The sequence below is a fragment of the Hyla sarda genome, chromosome 1, assembly GCF_029499605.1.
Source record: "Hyla sarda isolate aHylSar1 chromosome 1, aHylSar1.hap1, whole genome shotgun sequence".
NCBI lineage: Eukaryota > Metazoa > Chordata > Amphibia > Anura > Hylidae > Hyla > Hyla sarda.
In genome coordinates this window covers 596380675-596402024 of record NC_079189.1, presented here as the reverse complement: position 1 = coordinate 596402024, position 21350 = coordinate 596380675, and the positions used below count along the sequence as shown (strand labels likewise).

Genomic DNA, 21350 nt, shown 5'->3' with positions numbered 1-21350 from the left:
GTCTTCAACCTGCGAACCGCCAGAGATTTCAAAACTACAACACCCAGCATGCCCGGACAGCCGATGGCTGTCCGGGCATGCTGGGAGTTGTAGTTTTGCAACATCTGGAGGTCTGCAGATTGAAGACCACTGATGAAGGGATTTACAGGCGGTGATGATGAAGGGGGGGGGGGGATGATGACGGGGGGTCTGGATGATTATATGGGGGGGATGATGTATTTCCCACCCTAGGCTTATAGTCGAGTCAATAACTTTTCCTGGGTTTTTGGGGTAAAATTAGGAGCCTCGGCTTATATTCGGGTCGGCTTATACTCGAGTATATACTGTAAGCACAGGGCAAGATGGTGGAATTTGTTGATTTCTTTAATAACTACAACCACCATTATGCCCAGGATAGCCTCCGACATGGTCTAACCCAGTTCCAACCTGTGGCTCTCCAGTTGTTGACGCAATAACAGTCGAAAGAACACTGCATTACTGGGACAATGTATATGTCAAGTAGAAATAAAATGGTCCATATGTAAAAAGCCTGTGGATTCAGCAAATGCCATTATTAAAGCATATGCAAAATAAAATAAATAAATAAATAAATAAAAACAATTAGCATCTGCTTCCTTTCATTTCAAAGTGATAAAAGGAAAAAAAATAATTGTACATGTCGAGTGATTATATACTAATTAACCCCTTCTTATCATCCGCTTCCTGGGCTGGATCAGAACGTATAATAAATAGCCTTGCACTTGTTCATTTTCACCATGACAACAGGATGCTGGCCCTGGTAATAATATGGTGTTGTCACCCGACGTAGCTGCCATCTAACTCCTCAATTATAAGATCTCTCTAATAATTACAAAGTGGCGGAGGAGACTGTTCTCTGCAATTGTCACAAGATACATGGCTTAGAGCTCCTCGGCCTTTCTTTCACTTCCGAGCAGCCTAACCCCAGGGGTTTAGCAGATTGGCGCTTTAATCAGAACCTTAAATAACCGAAGCCCCCCGAAAAAATCAAAAATGAACTATAGAAACGTATTGGATGAAGAATGAGTCGGCCAAGTATTGCTACATTACATGATTGGGATTCGTCTGTCAATCTGTCGGAATACTGAGCTTCTACCGTGTGATTCACCCCGAGAGTCTTGCACAGACGTGGGAGTACGGAGACCCACACACCTTCCGCCCCCTCATGGTTTATTTATAGAATCATCAGAATTGGTTTCGATAACTTGTGGTCAAGGTAAGGGAGGAGAAGAAAAAAAAAAAAAAAAAAAAAAATCAACTGTGCTAAATAACAGCGCTGATCTCCTATGAACGCAGAAGTGCGCCCTCTAGAGGTTTCAACAAGCCCAAATCAGTCTCTCTGTGGGGGGGAGGCTGTCAAGTAGTGAAATGGCATGGGGGAACACTATCTCTAAAAGAAGAGACCAAAACAAAAAAACAAAAAAATTTTTTCCATTCTCTGCTTTTAAAGGGGTTATCAAGAAATAGAAAAACAGAGCTACTTTCTTTAAAAAAACAGCACCGCCCCTGTCCTCAGGTTGTGCATGGTATTACAACTCAGCTCCATTCACAATACGGAATTTCAGAAATTCCGCTTGAAAATTCCAGTGCGGCAGGCACCTTGCACACTGCTGAATTTGACAAAATTCAAGATTACGGAATACGCCAGAAGAATGAACATGTTCATTCTTTCGTGGGAACCCACTCGGAAATGGAGACTGTGCATGTACAAAGGGTTCTAGTGCCAATTGACTTAGTTGGTACATGCTGTGCATGGAGGGGGAGATAAAGATAAGATTGATGTTGTCTAAGTCAATGTTTGGCTGACAGCTATTCAAGGTCTAAGTATTGAATGACTAAAAAATAAAAAAAAAATAAAAAAGATATATATATATATATATATATATATATATATATATATATAAATATATACACACATAAATATTTAAATAAAAAGTATAATTATACTTTTTATTTAAATATTTATATGTGTGTGTACATATATATAATTATTATTATTATAATTTTTTTCTTTCTTCTTCAAGCTCCAAGTGGAGACATGAATGTTTGCATTCACTGACAGCAAACAGAATTCTTGGAAATGGTGATGATTTGAAGCACAAAGTAGATTAGGAACCTGCGAGTATACAAGTATAAAATGAAATGGTTAATACCCTATTTGCTGGCCATTTCTCCCGTAGCCACAGTCCATCACCAGTCTTTTTTTCCCGCCACAGAAGAGATTTCTTCTCCCATTTAGAAAGCTTATTAAATTATGCAGAGTGAAGGGAGTGAGCGGGAGCGGAGGCGCCGAGACGGTCTCTAGAGCTGCTATCTTATTAATTGCCGAAATAAAAGTAATTGAAAAAAACGTATTCAAAACTGGATTTTTATTCTGCAATAGGCAAAACCTACATTGGCGTGTAATGTGACCGGCGTCTCTTATCCGCCAACCTGTTTATTACCACAGCTGCCCGCGAGATATCCGCCCGGAGGGGCGAGAAGTTTCTTGCTAAAGAAAAGTTCTATTTACAAAATAATGAAAACAAAAAACAACATTTAGCTTTAAAGGGGTACTCCACTGGAAAACATTTTTTTTTTAATCAACTGGTGCAAGAAAGTTAAACAGATTTGTAAATTACTTCTATATAAAAATCTTAATCCTTCCAGTACTTATCAGCTGCTGTTTGGCCCACAGGAAGTTGTGTAGTTCTTTCAAGTCTGACCACAGTGCTCTCTGCTGACACCTCTGTCCATGTCAGGAACTGTCCAGAGCAGGAGAGGTTTGCTATGGGGATTTGCTCCTACTCTGGACAGTTCCGGACATGGACAGAGGTGTCAGCAGAGAGCACTGTGGTCAGACTGGAAAGAACTACATAACTACCTCTTGAGCATACAGCAGCTGCTAAGTACTGGAAGGTTTAAGACTTTTATATAGAAGTAATTTACAAATCTGTTTAACTTTCTGGCACCAGTTGATTTGAAATTCAGATAATTTACTGTATAGGTGCCCCACAAAAGGCTGTGTGTCGCATAATAAGATACTCCAGCAAAATAATACAAAAATATCTAACCGGCAGGTCTAGAGGGAGTGCTTATAAGGGGAGTACTTAATTTTTAATAGTTTTATTAATAATTAATTTTATTATTAATATATTGAAATCTTACCAGACTGTGAACCCAATAGAAGATAATAACCAATTCTACGTGACTTTAGTGTAAGTCGGCCATAGAAAAAGATAGTACAAGAATACCAAAACAGTTTTACAGCTGCCACGCCCCCTTCCATAGACTTGCATTGAGGGGCATGACGTGACATCATGATGGGCGTGGCAGTGATATCATGACCCCCGCAGCACGCACCCAGCGCTTGGAATGCTGGGACAGTGGAATACCCCTTTAAGTATTGTTGCCCTATTACATCTCACTCTTCCCACTCTCAATAGGCTTGTACGGGCAGCATGTAACTTATCCCTCAGTGAACGGCTAGTTCTTGGTGTAAAGAAAAGATTGTATTGGATTGACTGACTGACTGCACCGGACCAAATATTTTAATATATTATGAACCTACAGGGGAGAGGGGGGGTGTGGAGGAGCATTTATCAGTCGCATGTACACATTACATTGTAATAGAAACCAATTTATTAATAAAAAAGTTACAGATTAAGAGTAAAAACTTACAACACTGAGAGACGGCCATGGGCAGTGGTTTATTCTGCACATCTTCCGTGTAGGAATACTAAAAAGAAGAAGACAGAGGTGTCATAAAAGATTTGGTAGATACATGTAAGAGGCTGGTCACATCACATTGTTAAAAGGCTAACCAGGACAAAAAAAAAAAAAACATGGCTACCTTCTTCCAAAAACAGCACCACCCTTGTTCTCAGGTTGTGCGTGGTATTACAACTCAGCTCTATTCACCTTAATAGAACTAAGCTGCAATACCACAAACAACCTGAGAACAGGAGCGGAGCTGTTTCTAAAAAGAAAGCGGCTATGTTTTTCCAATCTTCGATAACCTGTTTAATATCCCTATAGTATGCATGTGAAATACATATTAATGTGTACAATTGTGGTCATGTGTCCCCCCTTTTTTTTTTAATGTATATAAGCTTTAAAAAAATGTTTACATAAAAAAACATTTCAATATGTTTTTCCATTTATAGTAAGGATATGTTCGTACTGAGGAAACTGCGGCGGGAGAGATTCAGAGGGCAGCAGATGGTAACTGAATCAGTCATGCCTCTAGGAACATGTGGAGATTGCCGTCCCCAAAGCATAACCCTGTACCCATAAGACCCTTGGTACAGGTTAGGGTATAACAAAAAGAAAAGGAGAGAAGTCCTGCAACTCACCGCTATGAAATCGATCAGTCTAGTAGGGCCGCCATAGATTACCAGGACGGTGCCGGTTTCTCAGAGACTACAAACCGTTAGGTTTCGAGCAGATGCACTTCTTCCGGCCTCAAGAGGCCGGAAGAAGTGCATCTGCACGAAACCTACCGGTTTGTAGCCTCAGAGCTTCCCGCACCATCCCGGTAATCAACGGCGGCCCTACTACCCTGATCGATTTCATAGCGGTAAGTTGCATTGATTTTTAATGGATTCTCCTCTTGCAGAATTCCGTGAGCGGAGATCCCATCTGGCGGCAGCCCCCGAAACACTTCGGTGGTACGACCGCGCGGTCCTGCGCCGTCACTATTCATGGCAATGCAGGGTTTGCAGACTTCCGTGCAAAGAATAAACACGTTCTTTCTTTGCCGGATCAATTTCAGCAGCGGAATTGTCCGCTGCAGAAATTCCTCAGTGTGAATGGTTCTTGCGGAAGACCCATTCACACTGATGTTAATGTTCACTGCACGTAATTCCATGAGCGAAATTTCATAGGAATTTCGTAGTGTGTACATACCCTTACTTATATGTCAACTAAAAATATAGGAAAGTTAAATTAACCCTAAACCACCCACATATACAAGGTTTTTTTTTTTTGTTTGTTTTTTCCCGAAGTCCCATGCAAGTCTATGGGACTTCTGCTACATCTCCCGATCATATTACTCTCGAGCTGCAGAGATTGCCCAGACTTTTAAAAATCCTGCAGGACAGTCCGTCAGGCAGGTGCAGAGAATAGTTATTGTGAGTGATAGGATGTGAGGCCGGGATGTGAGCATGGGACATGAGGACAGGATATGAGGTCAGGTCATGAGGATGGGATACAAGATTGGGGACAGGATATGAAATTGGGATACAAAGATGGGATATGAGGACAAAATATGAGGACAGGGACAGGATATGAAATTGGGATACAAGGACATGATAGAAGGACGGGATATGAAGAAAAATATGAGGACAGGGACCGGATATGAGGAAAAATATGAGGACAGGGACAGGATATGAGGACAAAATATGAGGACAGGGACAGGATATAAAATTAAGATATAAGGTCAGGTCATGAGGATGGGATATGAGATCAGGGAGGGGATAAGAAATTGGTATTTGAGGACGTAATAGGAGGTTGAGGTCAGGATATGAGGAAGGGCAGAGGTCTCTTCCCAGTAATGCCCATCTTATCAGACAGGAGTAAAGGTGAACCAGTCTACAGATAACAGAAATACACACATTAGCTGTTGCTCACAGATGAGACTCCCCCTCCCGTTGGAATGGCTCTCAGAAAAGGTCAAAAAGAATGCCCAGTATTGTCTCCAGTTCACGTGAATATGACAGGTCCTAAAATATCTCTAAATGCTGTTAAAAACAGCTCAGGAAATATGGCCTCACAATAATGCACAACATATAAAATAAAAATAAAAATTACATTGAGAAAACAAACAGTAATAAATTAAAAAGAAAAAAAAAAAAAAGAACATGACACGATAAAGCATCAGTCTCTTATCAGTAAAACTTCTAGGTGATCATCTTTAAACATGGTCCTCAAGGACTGATTTTGGTATTGCAGCTCAGCAGTCCTCATGTGACTGAGGCTAAGCTGCAATGTCAAACACGGCCTGTGGAAATGAGTGGAGCAATTTCTGACAAAGTGGGCAATTTTATGTAAACTCTTAGAACAATACTTAAAAGCACGAACTGTGCTAAATACTAGAAAATAACTATTACACCAATTTCCACCAACTTACAATAAAGAGCCCCCCCCCACACACACACACACACACACACACACTCCTTAACACTTCATGGGGGATGGGACAGAGACTGGAGTCATTTCTGAGTAAAATTGTGCTGGTTTTCCGTGACGTGCCCTGTAATTGTGGCGCACACAGTGGAGATCCAGCATGTGCGGTGTCACATCAGCACCCAGCGAGCGGCTGCCTTCACAGCGAGAAGCAATACACAATTATTTGCTGTGTGTGATAGGATCCACTGCGAGCTGTGGGAGGATAATTGCCGGGTAGAAGGAAAGACGAATTCTGCTTTACTTGGAAGATTTTAGGTTTTGATCACTGTTAAGTCACAACAAAAAAAACAAAGGAGACCTGACGGCTAACATGACCCCGCTCTTATGGGAATTCAGAAATCCATGCGAGATGTAGGGCAGTGCGTGCAAATGAAGTCGATGGAGGAGAGGTACAGGGACATGTCGTAGAACATTCACTGTATAGATTACTAGGTATCCAAACTGTGAAACTGCACTACTCTTCCTCTACACAGGTTTTGATAAATCTCCCCCAGTGACCCCACCAGCAGAATAATGAGTACAGCTCTGGAGTATAATACAGGATATAACTCCGGATCAGTACAGGATAAGTAATGTAATGTATGTACACAGTGACCTCACCAGCAGAATAGTGAGTACAGCTCTGGAGTATAATACAGGATATAACTCCGGATCAGTACAGGATAAGTAATGTAATGTATGTACACAGTGACCCCACCAGCAGAATAGTGAGTACAGCTCTGGACTATATATAATACAGGATATAACTCATGATCAGTACAGGATAAGTAATGTAATGTATGTACACAGTGACCTCACCAGCAGAATAGTGAGTACAGCTCTGGAGTATAATACAGGATATAACTCAGGATCAGTAGAGGATAAGTAATGTAATGTATGTACACAGTGACCTCACCAGCAGAATAGTGAGTACAGCTCTGGAGTATAATACAGGATATAACTCAGGATCAGTACAGGATAAGTAATGTAATGTATGTACACAGTGACCCCACCAGCAGAATAGTGAGTGCAGCTCTGGAGTATAATACAGGATATAACTCAGGATCAGTACAAGATAATTAATGTAATGTATGTACACAGTGACCCCACCAGCAGAATAGTGAGTACAGCTCTGGACTATATATAATACAGGATATAACTCATGATCAGTATAGGATGAGTAATGTAATGTATGTACACAGTGACCTCACCAGCAGAATAGTGAGTACAGCTCTGGAGTATAATACAGGATATAACTCAGGATCAGTACAAGATAATTAATGTAATGTATGTACACAGTGACCCCACCAGCAGAATAGTGAGTACAGCTCTGGAGTATAATAGAGGATATAACTCAGGATCAGTACAGGATAAGTAATGTAATGTATGTACACAGTGACCTCACCAGCAGAATAATGAGTACAGCTCTGGAGTATAATAGAGGATATAACTCAGGATCAGTACAGGATAAGTAATGTAATGTATGTACACAGTGATCTCACCAGCAGAATAGTGAGTACAGCTCTGGAGTATAATACAGGATATAACTCAGGATCAGTACAGGATAAGTAATGTATGTACACAGTGATCTCACCATCAGAATAGTGAGTACAGCTCTGGAGTATAACACAGGATATAACTCAGGATCAGTACAGGATAAGTAATGTAATGTATGTACACAGTGACCCCACCAGAAGAATAGTGAGTACAGCTCTGGAGTATAATACAGGATATAACTCAGGATCAGTAGAGGATAAGTAATGTAATGTATGTACACAGTGACCCCACCAGCAGAATAGTGAGTACAGCTCTGGAATAGAATACAGGATATAACTCAGGATCAGTACAGGATAAGTAATGTAATGTATGTACACAGTGACCTCACCAGCAGAATAGTGAGTACAGCTCTGGAGTATAATACAGGATATAACTCAGGATCAGTACAGGATAAGTAATGTAATGTATGTACACAGTGACCTCACCAGCAGAATAGTGAGTACAGCTCTGGAGTATAATACATCATATAACTCAGGATCAGTACAGGATAAGTAATGTAATGTATGTACACAGTGACCTCACCAGCAGAATAGTGAGTACAGCTCTGGAGTATAATACAAGATATAACTCAGGGTCAGCACAGGATAAGTAATGTAATATATGTACACAGTGATCTCACCAGCAGAATAGTGAGTACAGCTCTGGAATATAATACAGGATATAACTCAGGGTCAGCACAGGATAAGTAATGTAATGTATGTACACAGTGACCTCACCAGCAGAATAGTGAGTACAGCACTGGAGTATAATACAGGATATAACTCAGGATCAGTACAGGATAAGTAATGTAATGTATGTACACAGTGACCTCACCAGCAGAATAGTGAGTACAGCTCTGAAGTATAATACAGGATATAACGTTTGCACTTTTTCTATCCCTTATGTATGAAGAAACTTTAAAGTGTTAATCAAATAAGGACATAAGCGTTAAGGGGAAAGACCTCCTTAAAACACTTACTGAGCACAGTATAAAACATTTAGCTAAACTGCATTAAAACTTTATTTTCCTTCTAAAGGAGACATTCCTGTAATATCCGCCCAGGCTTCAGAACACTTATATCGATAACAGTAATGCCCCGCGGGTGCTAGAAGCAGATTCCATGGATACAGAGATCTAGATGAGCGGCAGACACAGCACGTTTCGCTTATGACCTTGGCGCGTTCCGTTTCTACTGAGAACACGAACTAAAAATACACCCACCTCTCTGGCCTCTCCCAGGGTGTTAAGCTGCTCCAGCTTTGTCGTCCAATATCTTGCCTCCTCCTCCGGGATGTCTAAAGAACATAGAAATCAGTCATTGGGATGTTCGAATAAAACTAGCAAGGGCAAATGCTCCTCAATCATATATATAATGCCAGGTATATAGGAATAAGTGTCATCAGTAGAGGGCGTCCGGACGGAGGAGAGGAACATCATGCGGATAAGCATTGGTCAGAAAGACAAGTAAAACAACTGCACACAGAAGTAAGACTTACTTATCTTCAGACTATGGGGCATCAGGGACGTTGTTGAAGTAGTTGTAGAACTTAAAAGGGTACTCCGCCCCTAGACATCTTATCCCCTATCCAAAGGATAGGGGATAAGATGTCTGATCGCAGGGGTCCCGCCGCTAAGAACCCCCGCGATCTTGGCTGCTGTACCCCAGACATCTGGTGCACGGACTGTGCTGGATGACTGGGGATGCGGGGTGGTGGCTTGTGACATCACTGTCACGTCCCGCTCGTGTTGTCACGGCCATGCCCCCTCAATGCAAGTCTATGGGAGGGGGCGTGACGACTGTCACGCCCCCTCCCATAGACTTGTATTGAGGGTGTGTGGCTATGACGTCACAAGCAGGGCGTAGCCGTGATGTCACAAGCCTCCGGCGCTGCACCAGGGGTGAAGCAGGGAGTTTGTGGGGGTTACAAGCACCGGGACCCCTGCGATCAGACAGCTTATCCCCTATCCTTTGGATAAGGGATAAGATGTCTAGGAGCGGAGTACCCTTTTAAGCTATACCATTGCCTGATAAAAAGTTCCACGACTTTACAATATACTCTGTGTTTTTTTTTTTTATGTCATTTCCAATATCTCTGCTTGCTGTCAGTAAAGAAGAACATTAACGTTACCATACAAAGATTGAAAACTCCTGATAAAGCGCTGTCCACAGTGCGCTGATCTGTAAATTTTACTCGCCGCCTTCTGTGTAAGCAGGACTTTAGGGGTTATCCAGGGTAAGAAAAAAGCATGGCTGCTTTCTCCCAGAAACAGCGCCATTTTTGTCCTCAGGTTGTGTGTGGTAGTGCAGCTCAGTTACACTGAAGTGAACAAAGCTGAGATGTAATACCACATACAACCTGAGGACAGGTGTGGCGCTGTTTTGGGAAGAAATATGCTATGATCTTTTTGAACCTGGATAACCAAAGCATGTGGGCATTTCCATCCACATTCAGCAAGCAGGGATCTTGGAATTGCCTGTACTTACAGTAACTTACCTTCCTGCTGCCCTATGAGTCTGTCAGGCCATAATAAAGTGTTGTGATAGAGGATAGACAATAGTGTTCGCTTTAATGCCAGTCATTGTGGACTTACTTTTGCTCTATCCCAGCATTAAAAAGTTTTATTCCATAGAATAGTGTTCCCAAACCTGTGGCTTAACAACTGTTGCAGAACTACAACTCCCAGTGTGTCCGGACAACCGAAGAAGAGCAACAGGTTGAGGAACACTGCCATAATGCAACTTAGATTAAAGGGATTCACATCACTGCAAGACACGCTGCACACCCCCAACATACCCCTATACAAAAGGATAAACGTTCAGGCTGTAGAGCGCCACCTGTAGGAAGAAGAGTGATAAGATGGACCATGCAGCAGCAGACAACACAATGAAGGAGACACATCACGGACCCAGTGGTACCCAGCATATGACCACACAATGCTGTTCTGGGACCTTACTGAGAGAAGCTGGAAATCACATAACCCCCACTGTCCCTGCCCTAGTAATATAAAAGAAATCCAAAAACAACTGCTATACTACTTCCCTCTATGTACAAGATGATAATAATTATAATACTGCTCCGTATATACAAGAATATAACTACTATAATACTGCTCCGTATATACAAGAATATAACTACTATAATACTGCTCCGTATATACAAGAATATAACTACTATAATACTGCTCCTATATACAAGAATATAACTACTATACTACTGCTCCTATATACAAGAATATAACTACTATAATACTGCTCCTATATACAAGAATATAACTACTATAATACTGTCTTCTATGTACAAGAATATAACTACTATAATACTGCTCCTATATACAAGAATATAACTACTATAATACTGCCTCCTATATACAAGAATATAACTACTATAATACTGCCTCCTATATACAAGAATATAACTACTATAATACTGCCTCCTATATACAAGAATATAACTACTATAATACTGCCTCCTATATACAAGAATATAACTACTATAATACTGCTCCTATATACAAGAATATAACTACTATAATACTGCTCCTATATACAAGAATATAACTACTATAATACTGTCTTCTATGTACAAGAATATAACTACTATAATACTGCTCCTATATACAAGAATATAACTACTATAATACTGCTCCTATGTACAAGAATATAACTACTATAATACTGTCTCCTATATACAAGAATATAACTATTATAATACTGCTCCTATAAACAAGAATATAACTACTATAATACTGCTCCTAAGAACAAGATTATAACTACTATAATACTGCTCCTATATACAAGAATATAACTACTGTAATACTGCCCTTATATACAAGAATATAACTACTATAATACTGCCTCCTATATAAAAAATATATAACTACTATAATACTGCTCCTATATACCAGAATATAACTACTATAATACTGCTCCTATGTTTAAGAATATAACTACTATAATACTGCTCCTATGTACAAGAATATAACTACTATAATACTGCTCCTATATACAAGAATATAACTACTGTAATACTGCCCTTATATACAAGAATATAACTACTATAATACTGCCTCCTATATAAAAAATATATAACTACTATAATACTGCTCCTATATACCAGAATATAACTACTATAATACTGCTCCTATGTTTAAGAATATAACTACTATAATACTGCTCCTATGTACAAGAATATAACTACTATAATACTGCTCCTATATACCAGAATATAACTACTATAATACTGCTCCTATGTTTAAGAATATAACTACTATAATACTGCTCCTATGTACAAGAATATAACTACTATAATACTGCCTCCTATATACAAGAATATAACTACTATAATACTGCCTCCTATATACAAGAATATAACTACTATAATACTGCCTCCTATATACAAGAATATAACTACTATAATACTGCCTCCTATATACAAGAATATAACTACTATAATACTGCCCCATATTCAAGAATATAACTACTATAATACTGCCTCCTATATACAAGAATATAACTACTATAATACTTCTCCTATATACAAGAATATAACTACTATAATACTGTCTCCTATATACAAGAATATAACTACTATAATACTGCCTCCTATATACAAGAATATAACTACTATAATACTGCTCCTATATACAAGAATATAACTACTATAATACTGCCTCCTATATACAAGAATATAACTACTATAATACTGCCCCTCTGGACTGTGGTCAGGGTAACAACGTGGCAGTGGATAGTCTGTGTGTGGTAATATTTGGTCATATTTACTGGGGGTCTGATCAGCCGGACTGACTGTGAGGTAGTTTGAATGAAATGACATGCAGGTCACTGAGGTGTGTAGACATTGTGCACTGATCTGCTTCCAGTTACACCGCCCTCACCACTTGTTCTCACGCCGGCGAACATCACTGACATCCAGGACAATCTAGTTGCTCAATGTGCAGTCACTACACTGTGCGCCTCTATTCTTTCTAAGGGTCTATTCACACATACAGTATCCTGCACATATTTTCTGCTGCAGATTTCAATGTTAACGAAATGAATGAACACAGCACCAATTTTTTTGCTTTAAATCTGCAGGATAAAATGTGCGCAGAATACTGTACTAGTGATGAGCGGCGGGGGCCATATGCAAATTCATGATATTTTGCGAATATATGGATAAATATTCTTCCTATGTTTGCGAAATTCGCATATTTGCTACGTTTTTTTTTTTCAGATGAAAATTCGTAATGAAATTCGCATGGAGCTCATGCGCAATTATATCTTTCACATAAAAGAAGGGAGGGATTAGTGTCCAGTCTGAAACTGTCTATATTTGCATAAATTCGCATGAAAAAAAATTTGCATAAAAATAAAAAAACACGAATATTCGCCATTACGCATATATATATACATATATATATATATATATATATATATATATATATATATATATATATCTCCTCTATTTGAAAGACACCTTTAGGGTCTATTCACATGCCGGAATTTCCGCTTGCGGAATTCTGCCTATAATTAAAGTCCATAGACTTCTATGTGATTACGCACTCCCATTCACACTTCTGAAATTCCACTTGCGGAATTCCGCAAGCAGAATTTCAGGAGTGAGAATGAGAGTGCGGAATCTCATAGAAGTCTATGGGCTTTAATTATAGGCAGAATTCTGCAAGCGGAAATTCTGGAATGTGAAAAGACCATTACTGTGTTGGGTGTCAGGATATAAAAAATGTCCCGATTTGTCATGTCATCCAGATAGAGGTCACACATTCTTTGAGAGATCAGGGTGTATGTTTATGGCACCAAGACCCTGCTCGAATCACGTTCAAAATGGTGCCCAACCAGCCATACGGTCTTTAGGTTTTAACTAACTCCTTATTTTTGCATTCCCAAAAAAATTATAAATTATATACAAAAATGATATAGATTATATATATATATATAGAAATAAAGATGATGCAGCACTCCACAAATATGCAAAAGTTGGTTGTTTATTCCATCATGTGCAAAGACAACGTTTCACCAGTCTCACACTGGCTTTCTCAAGTCACTTGAGAAAGCCAGTGTGAGACTGGTGAAACGATGTCTTTACACATGATGGAATAAACAACCAACTTTTGCATATTTGTGGAGTGCTGCATCATCTTTATTTCTCTGGATTGAGGAACCAGTGGACCCAGGTTCCAGGAATGCGGGCACCCCATCTTCTTTTTCTACTCTGGACGACTGAGGTGCTGTCTTTATCCATTTGCTATATATATATATATATATATATATATATATATATATATATATACACACACACATACATACATACATACGCACACACACATTATAAAGAAATATATGTATATATATATATATATATATATATATATATATAATCTCTCTCTATCTTATATAAAAAAAGATCTCCCCGCAGCACACATACGATTTCAAAAATGCAAAAGTGTTTTATTCCATCCAAAAAACAAGTGTTACAAAAGCAGCTATCGCTGCTTTTGTAACACTTGTTTTTTGGATGGAATAAAACACTTTTGCATTTTTGAAATCTTATGTCTTCTGCGGGGAGATCTTTTTTGTATTCTAAGTTGGCATTTGTTTTGGCATGCACTCTAGAAGCCGCTTTGCACCATTTCACTTGGATTTCATTAGACTGGTTGTGCTGCTTTTTTACACACACATATATATGTATATAATTTTTGCAAGAGACTGAGACATCCACTTAAATGGTAACTGTCATTAAAACTAATTTTTGCTATTGCACTCCTTATGGTAAACAAACATTTTTTTTCTAATATACTTTGAAAAAAAAAAAGAAGTTTTCTAGTTTTTATTTGTGCTTAAAAAAAAGCTCAAGAGCACATTTCCCCCCATCTTATACACAGACTTAGGACCGATGTCCAAACACAGGAAGTGCAGCCTGGAGTGCCGAGGGGGGTGTGTCCAGTCTCATCCAATCATAGCTCCTCTCACACTTAACTGCCATATGCTGTCGGTTGGACAGAATCCCCCCCCCCCTCAGCATTCCAGGCTGCACTTCCTGTGTTTGGACTTCGGTCCAAAGTCTGTGTATAAAATGGGAGAAAATGTGCTCTTGAGCTTTTTTAAGCACGAAAAAAACATATACCGTATATACTCGAGTATAAGCCGAGTTTTTCAGCACGATTTTTCGTGCTGAAAACACCCCCCTCGGCTTATACTCGAGTGAACTCCCCCACCCGCAGTGGTCTTCAACCTGCGGACCTCCAGAGGTTTCAAAACTACAACTCCCAGCAGCCCGGAACCACTATCCCACCGGACCACCTCCTCTCCGGACAGCCCTGCAGCACCGGACCAGCGCCGAGCGGAGGTGAGTACTGTACAGAACTAAAGGGGGGTGAGAGGGGGCTGGATGATGTCGAAGGCCGCAGTGGTCTTCAACCTGCGGACCTCCGGAGGTTTCAAAACTACAACTCCCAGCAAGCCTGGACAGCCGATGGCTGCCCGGGCTTGCTGGGAGTTGTAGTTTTGAAACCTCTGGAGGTCCGCAGGTTGAAGAACACTGAGGGCGGATGATGACAAGAGGATGATGAAGGGGGGGTGTGGGATGATGACAAGAGGATGATGAAGGGGGGGGGTGGTATGATGAAGGGGGGTGGGGATGATGACAAGGGGATGATGAAGGGGGGTGTGTGGGATGATTACAAGGGGATGATGAAGGGGGGTGGGGATGATGACAAGGGGATGATGAAGGGGGGATGTGTGGGATGATGACAGGTAATGATGATGAGGGTCTGGATGATGACAGGCGGTGATGATGATGAGGATGTTAATGACGGGGGTCTGGATGATGACAGGGGGGGATGATGTATTTCCCACCCTAGGCTTATACTCGAGTCAATAACTTTTCCTGGGATTTTGGGTTGAAATTAGGGGTCTCGGCTTATACTCGGGTCGGCTTATACTCGAGTATATACGGTACTTTATTTTATTTTTTTTAAATGAAGTTTTCTATTAGAAATGTTTTTTATTTACCATAAGGAGTGCAATAGCAAAAGTTAGTTTTAATGAGAGTTACTCTTTAAGTGTCTTTTAAAAGCTTGGTCATGAAGTGTCCCATCTTTTTGGCCTCCTATGAATTGTCCCTCTTCAAGATGAGGATTCCTGTCCATTATATAACTTGTTAATGTAATTTTTCACCGGTTTTCCCCTCTGCAGGCTCCATCTCTAATTTTGAGTTGTCCCTGAGCTGTGGATGTAACCTTGCTTCTATAATGGCTTCTATATGAAACATACATATAAGAGTAGACCCTGCTGCCCTGTATCTCAGTAGCGCACCCTCAGAAACAGCAGCATCATGGAAAATATTATAGAGCTGTATGGAGCAAATGTAAGCTGTGAATCCAGCACTGGCATCAGATATAATATAGTTAGACGGTGTACTTTCTCTACCTGTTTCTGTCTTTCGAACTGCTCACCCCCTTTTCACTCCATAGGCTTCTATGGCAACATGTAACTCGATCTCTCAGTAAACTGCTAGAAAACAAGACTTCATCTGTTTTCAAAGTGAGAAGTTTGGGGGGGGGGGGGCAGGAAAGGAGCCTGAATGAGACCTCTTTTTTTCATAGGATATATTACAAAGCTTCTTATATTCACTTATACTACGGAGTTATACAAAGTTTTGTAAAACAACAGTGATCATTTAAATGGGTTATCCGGTGGAGCCTGCCTAATAATGTAAGGTAAAAACTTTAAAGCACACCTATGCTCCCTCGTAACTCTTATCAGGGCCCCCAGTCCACTGCCTGTTACTCTGCTTTCCCCTGAGCTGTAGAGCGTAGGGTCTACAGCCGGGGGAACTGACCTTACGATCCACCAATCACTGGCCAAGATGGGACACTGCCGAGGAGCTGCGCTGTGACGTCACGTCTACAGCTTCGGCTGGCTCCATAAAGCAGGCTGTCAGCAGAGACGAGCGTCCTGATACCGGACTCTATGAGGGATTGGGGGGAACGAGAGTTGAAAGTTTTCGTTATTTTTTTAGGCGGCCTGGGGACAATTGTAAAATAATAAATTCCACTGGGTACACAGCAATTTCAACATAGATATTTAAAGGAGATCTGCAGCCATAGACACGTATCCCCTATCCACCGGATAAAGGATAACTGTATGATAGTAGGGGGGGGGGGGTCCGAGTGTCGGCCATAGCATGACGGCATGGCCGACACACCCCCTCAATGTATCTCCATTGGAGAGGCGGAGATGCAGCACTCGTGCATTCCCTCCTCTCCCATAGATCTGTATGGAGGGGGGCGTGTCCTTGACCTCAGCGAGGTCGACGACACGTGCATTAGCTGCGGTAATGCTGGGTCATCATACAGGAGATCGCAGAGGGTCCCAGCAATCTGACCCCGTGATCCTGCGGATAGGGGATAAGGGATAAGGGTCTAAGACAGCAGTACAGTGACCCCCCGACCTACGATGGCCCCGACATACGATAATTTCAACATGCGATGACCTCTCAGAGGCCATTGCATGTGTAAGGCAATATCAACATACGATGCTTTTGTATGTCGGGGCCATTACAAACGGCTATCCGGCAGCACAGACTGCTTCAGCTGCCACCGGATAGCAGTTTACAGTGCCCTGTGTGCTCCAGTGATGGTTTTCTACCTGTTCTCGGGGCTCCGGAGCATCCTCTTCGGGATCCCCTCCATCACTGGCGCTCTCCATCGTCGTCACCACGTCGCCAAGCACACCGTCCCGTCATCCAATAGGAGCGGCGTGCGTAGTGACATGATGATGGCGACGTGAGAGCGACGTACCCGGGCAGCAGAGACGTTCCGGAGCGGCGGGGACGCTGCGGCAGCGATGGAAGGAAACATCCAGGGCAGCGGTGACCAGTGGTGACTGGTTTGGAGCGGCGGGGACAGGCGAGTACAACTTCCTATACTTTACATTGCACGGATCCCTCAACATACCATGGTTTCAACAAACGATGGTTCATTTGGCATGGATTACCATCGTATGTTGAGGGACCACTGTACTCCTTTAAGGCTATGTTCACACTATAGAATTTCGTCAGTTTTGAGAGCCGGCACCAGGGAGGAAGTTTCCGGCACTAGGGCCGCGCGGACATGAGCCGGCACCATTGATGGCAATGTAGTCCGCGTGGATTCTTTTGCCACACATCCTAGTGCCCAAGGATTTCAGCGGGTGCGGAATTGGAATTTGTTAAACAATGGGAGGTTGCTGCAGATTTTCCAAGTGGAATCTATAGTCAATATCACTAATGTCAAGGACTCCTCCCGAGAAACAACAGCAGAATTCGGCTAGATTTCCCCGGCTAATGGCATCCAATACAGCTACATTTAGTAACACTGTAAAAAGTTTGGTTTACTCTAGTAATATTCAGAGCTGCATTCAGAGCAGCAGTCTGCAAATTGTGAACCTCCAGCCATAGCAAAACTACAACTCCCAGCATGCCCGGACAGCCAACGGCTGTCCGGGCATGCTGGGAGTTGTAGTTTTGCAACAGCTGGAAGTCCACAGTTAGGAGCCTGCTGCTCTGGAGGTTTTCATGAACCAACAGATCAGCAGAGTCCAAAAAATTCCAAACGTCCGCTTGTATCTAATGGGGTTAAAAAAAAAAAAAAAGTCAGATGCAAATAAACTCACCGAAAGGCAGCTCAAACCTTGTGTCCAGCAAGATCTTATGAAGAGTTGGGTTCCGGGTCCCACAGATCTCATCATCCTTCATCAAGACCTCAGCCTCCAGTGCTGACCACTCTCCAGGGCCCTCCTAGTAGAAACAAAACCAGCAGCTCTGTGTTTGTCTATGGTCGGGTCCATTGGTTTCGCTTCATACTTAACTTTCACTTAAGTTTGTGTTAAAATCGTAGAATTTCGAGACAGAATAAAAAGAATTTACCTTAACAAGCCTCGGACACTTGGCTGGACCTCCCCCCAGTCTCTGTTTGCCCAGCACCAGTGATGATGTGTCTACACGACACGTGATGACTGCAACCAGTCCGCCGTGGTGTCCTGTGTGATGTTGACAAGCCACGTCATCACCCGAGCCCGGTAAACACAAACTGGAGGGGTGGGGGGACCGGGGAAGCGTCAGCAAGGGAGTGGCAGGGGATTACTAGGGCAAAGTATTACTATTTTTGTTATTGTAGACAATTGTTAGCTATATGTAAACATTTAAATGGTGGGGGTTAGACAACCCTTTTAAATGGTCACTCTCATTAAAACTATTTTTGTCTATTGCACTCCTTATGGTAAATAAAAAAAATCTTTCTAATATACTTTGTTTAAAAAAATTTTTTATTTGTATTTAAAAAATTTTTTTTTTTTAAAAGCTGCCACTAGGTGTCTCCCTACTTGTCCAGAGCCCATTTCCCCACATCTCTTGCACAGACTTTGAACTCCTGCTGGCCTGGCAGAAGTCCAAAATCAGGAAATGCAGTCTGGAGTGCTGAGGGGGGGTTGTTTGCAGCCTTAGCCAATCATAGCTCATCTCACACTGAACTGCTCTGGGCTGTATGTAGCAGAGTGAGGGAGGAAGTTCTCCCCTGTATGGCTTCAGATGATGTCACGCCTGCTGGGGAACGCCCCTTCCCAGTCTGTGAATTTAACTGAGAGTGAGCAGAAAATACAGAACAATATCAAGGTAGAAAACTAAAAAATAATAAAAAAGAAAGGCAGGGGGGGGGGGGGGGGGTTATCATGATGGGGCAGAGAACAGAGGATTATAAAATTTAACAAGATTATGACAGGTACTTTAACTTTTCGAAGTGGGATGGCATCTATTATTTAAAGGGGGTACTCCAGTGCAAAACATTTTATCCCCTATCAAAAGGATGGGGGATAAGATGTTAGATTGCGGAGGTTCCGGCAGGCAGGCAGCAGCAGCGGCGTCCAGAACACGGAAGCGTGGATCTCCCGTGTTCGTGAAGTTACGTCCCCTCGATTCACGTATATAGGAGGGGGCATGACAGCTAATACGTAGCCATCACGCCTCCTCCAATAGACCTGAATGGAGGAGGGGCTGTAGTCGCCAGTCATCGTCATGGAGCGGAGTTCGCTCCGTGCACGGATGACCGAGGTGCCGTGCCGGTGATCGGGGCATTCCCCAGCGATGGGATCCCCACGATCTAACATCTTATCCCCTATCCTTTTGATAGGGGATAAGAGGTTTTGCGCTGGAGTACCCCTTTAACGCCTTATAAATTTTGCCACCCAAGATTATTTGTAGGGTGAAGCTGATTAACAGAAATAGTAATAATAATAGTGGTGGTTACCGTAAGACTGGGCTCACACTGCGGAATCTCTGACCGGAAAAATTCCGTTTAGAGATTCCAAGTGCGGCCAGTACCACGCGGCAATGTATCCCAGGAGGATTCTGAGGATGACCAAAGATCATTATCGATCATTTCGGTGGCGGAATTTAATCAGTGGAAATTCTGCAATGTGCACTGTGCAGAAGAATCCTATTGACAGTCATGTACTGGATTCAGCTCGTTTTTGCGTGATTCACTCCGGACAGGAAGTTTTGTGTAGTTCTCTCATTGTCAGTGTGGTGTTGTCTCAGCAGCTCCCCAACTTTTCTCACTCTCCCGGGACAAAACACCATCCTCTGCCGTCTCAGAAGCATGGCTGGATCTCATCTCTGAGTTTTACCTTACCCCCTCCTGACTGATGTCATTCCCTCAGCTTAGCCCTTTCATTGTCATATACATCTTTATTGGGACATTTTGGGAAGAATGAGTAGGATTTATAACATGCTACCTTATTCTGAACAATGTCACAGCCACAGGAGCAGACAGGGAGTGAATGCAGCAGTTGTTGCAAAATCTACTGGGAAATTAAATGCTATGCAGCCACTCTGGACAGGGAACTTATAGGAGTGCTATGAGGGGTGAGTAGGCAGGGTGGGAGGGCTGTGATGAAGGGCTGAGGGAAAGCAATGCATTCTGGGAATTGTAGTACTGAACAATGGGATTTTTGGTGGTTTCAGAAGGTAAGTAATGCTAAATGCTTCCTTTTAAGACTCTGCCCTTACCTCGTCCGATTGCCGGATTGTCTGCAGTGGAATCCACAAGGTCCCCACCATGGTGTCCCAGATGAGGCCTTTATTCCACATTTCCACAATGAGTCCAAGATCCAGCCGACTGATCTCACTGCAAGATAAACAAAGTTTTAGTGATAAATGTAGGCAGAGGAGAACTATAAGTGCCAGAATGGCTGCCAAAGCCTAAGTCAAGGGGATATATGTCAAAAGAGACAACCACTAAGCTCATGGAAAGTGCTGCACCCCAGTGGTTCCATATCTCCTCCCTAGGCATTCTAAAGTATTACTACAGTGTTTCCCAACCAGTGTTTCCCAACCAGGGTGCCTCCAGCTGTTGCAAAACTATAACTCCCAGCAAGCCCAGACAGCCAAAAGCTGTCCGGGCATGCTGGGACTTGTAGTTTTGCAAAACATAAACCATAAAAGCTGTAAAGATGATTTATATAATTTGCCAATGTTCAAAGATGGAGCTTCACAAGCTTCTAAGTTTATAGATATTGAGGTTTACTAATAAATCTGTGGTCAAAGGCGATTTTTGTCTATCCGCAAAATAAAGATCCGGGACAAACAAGAAGAGGTTC

General features: G+C 41.9%; 1 protein-coding gene across 10 annotated transcripts in view; it reads right to left on the bottom strand.

The window, feature by feature from the left end:
- Positions 1-21350, bottom strand: part of UNC13B (unc-13 homolog B) — a 427170-nt gene that overhangs the window by 274837 nt on the left and 130983 nt on the right. For all 10 annotated transcript variants that reach the window (XM_056547105.1, XM_056547097.1, XM_056547089.1 and 7 more), the window contains 4 exons: positions 20761-20878; positions 18372-18495; positions 8924-8997; positions 3679-3736 (listed from right to left, as the gene is read on the bottom strand). In XM_056547105.1, coding sequence (XP_056403080.1) covers positions 3679-3736; positions 8924-8997; positions 18372-18495; positions 20761-20878 — 374 coding nt within the window. The remainder of the gene's footprint in view (positions 1-3678; positions 3737-8923; positions 8998-18371; positions 18496-20760; positions 20879-21350) is intronic.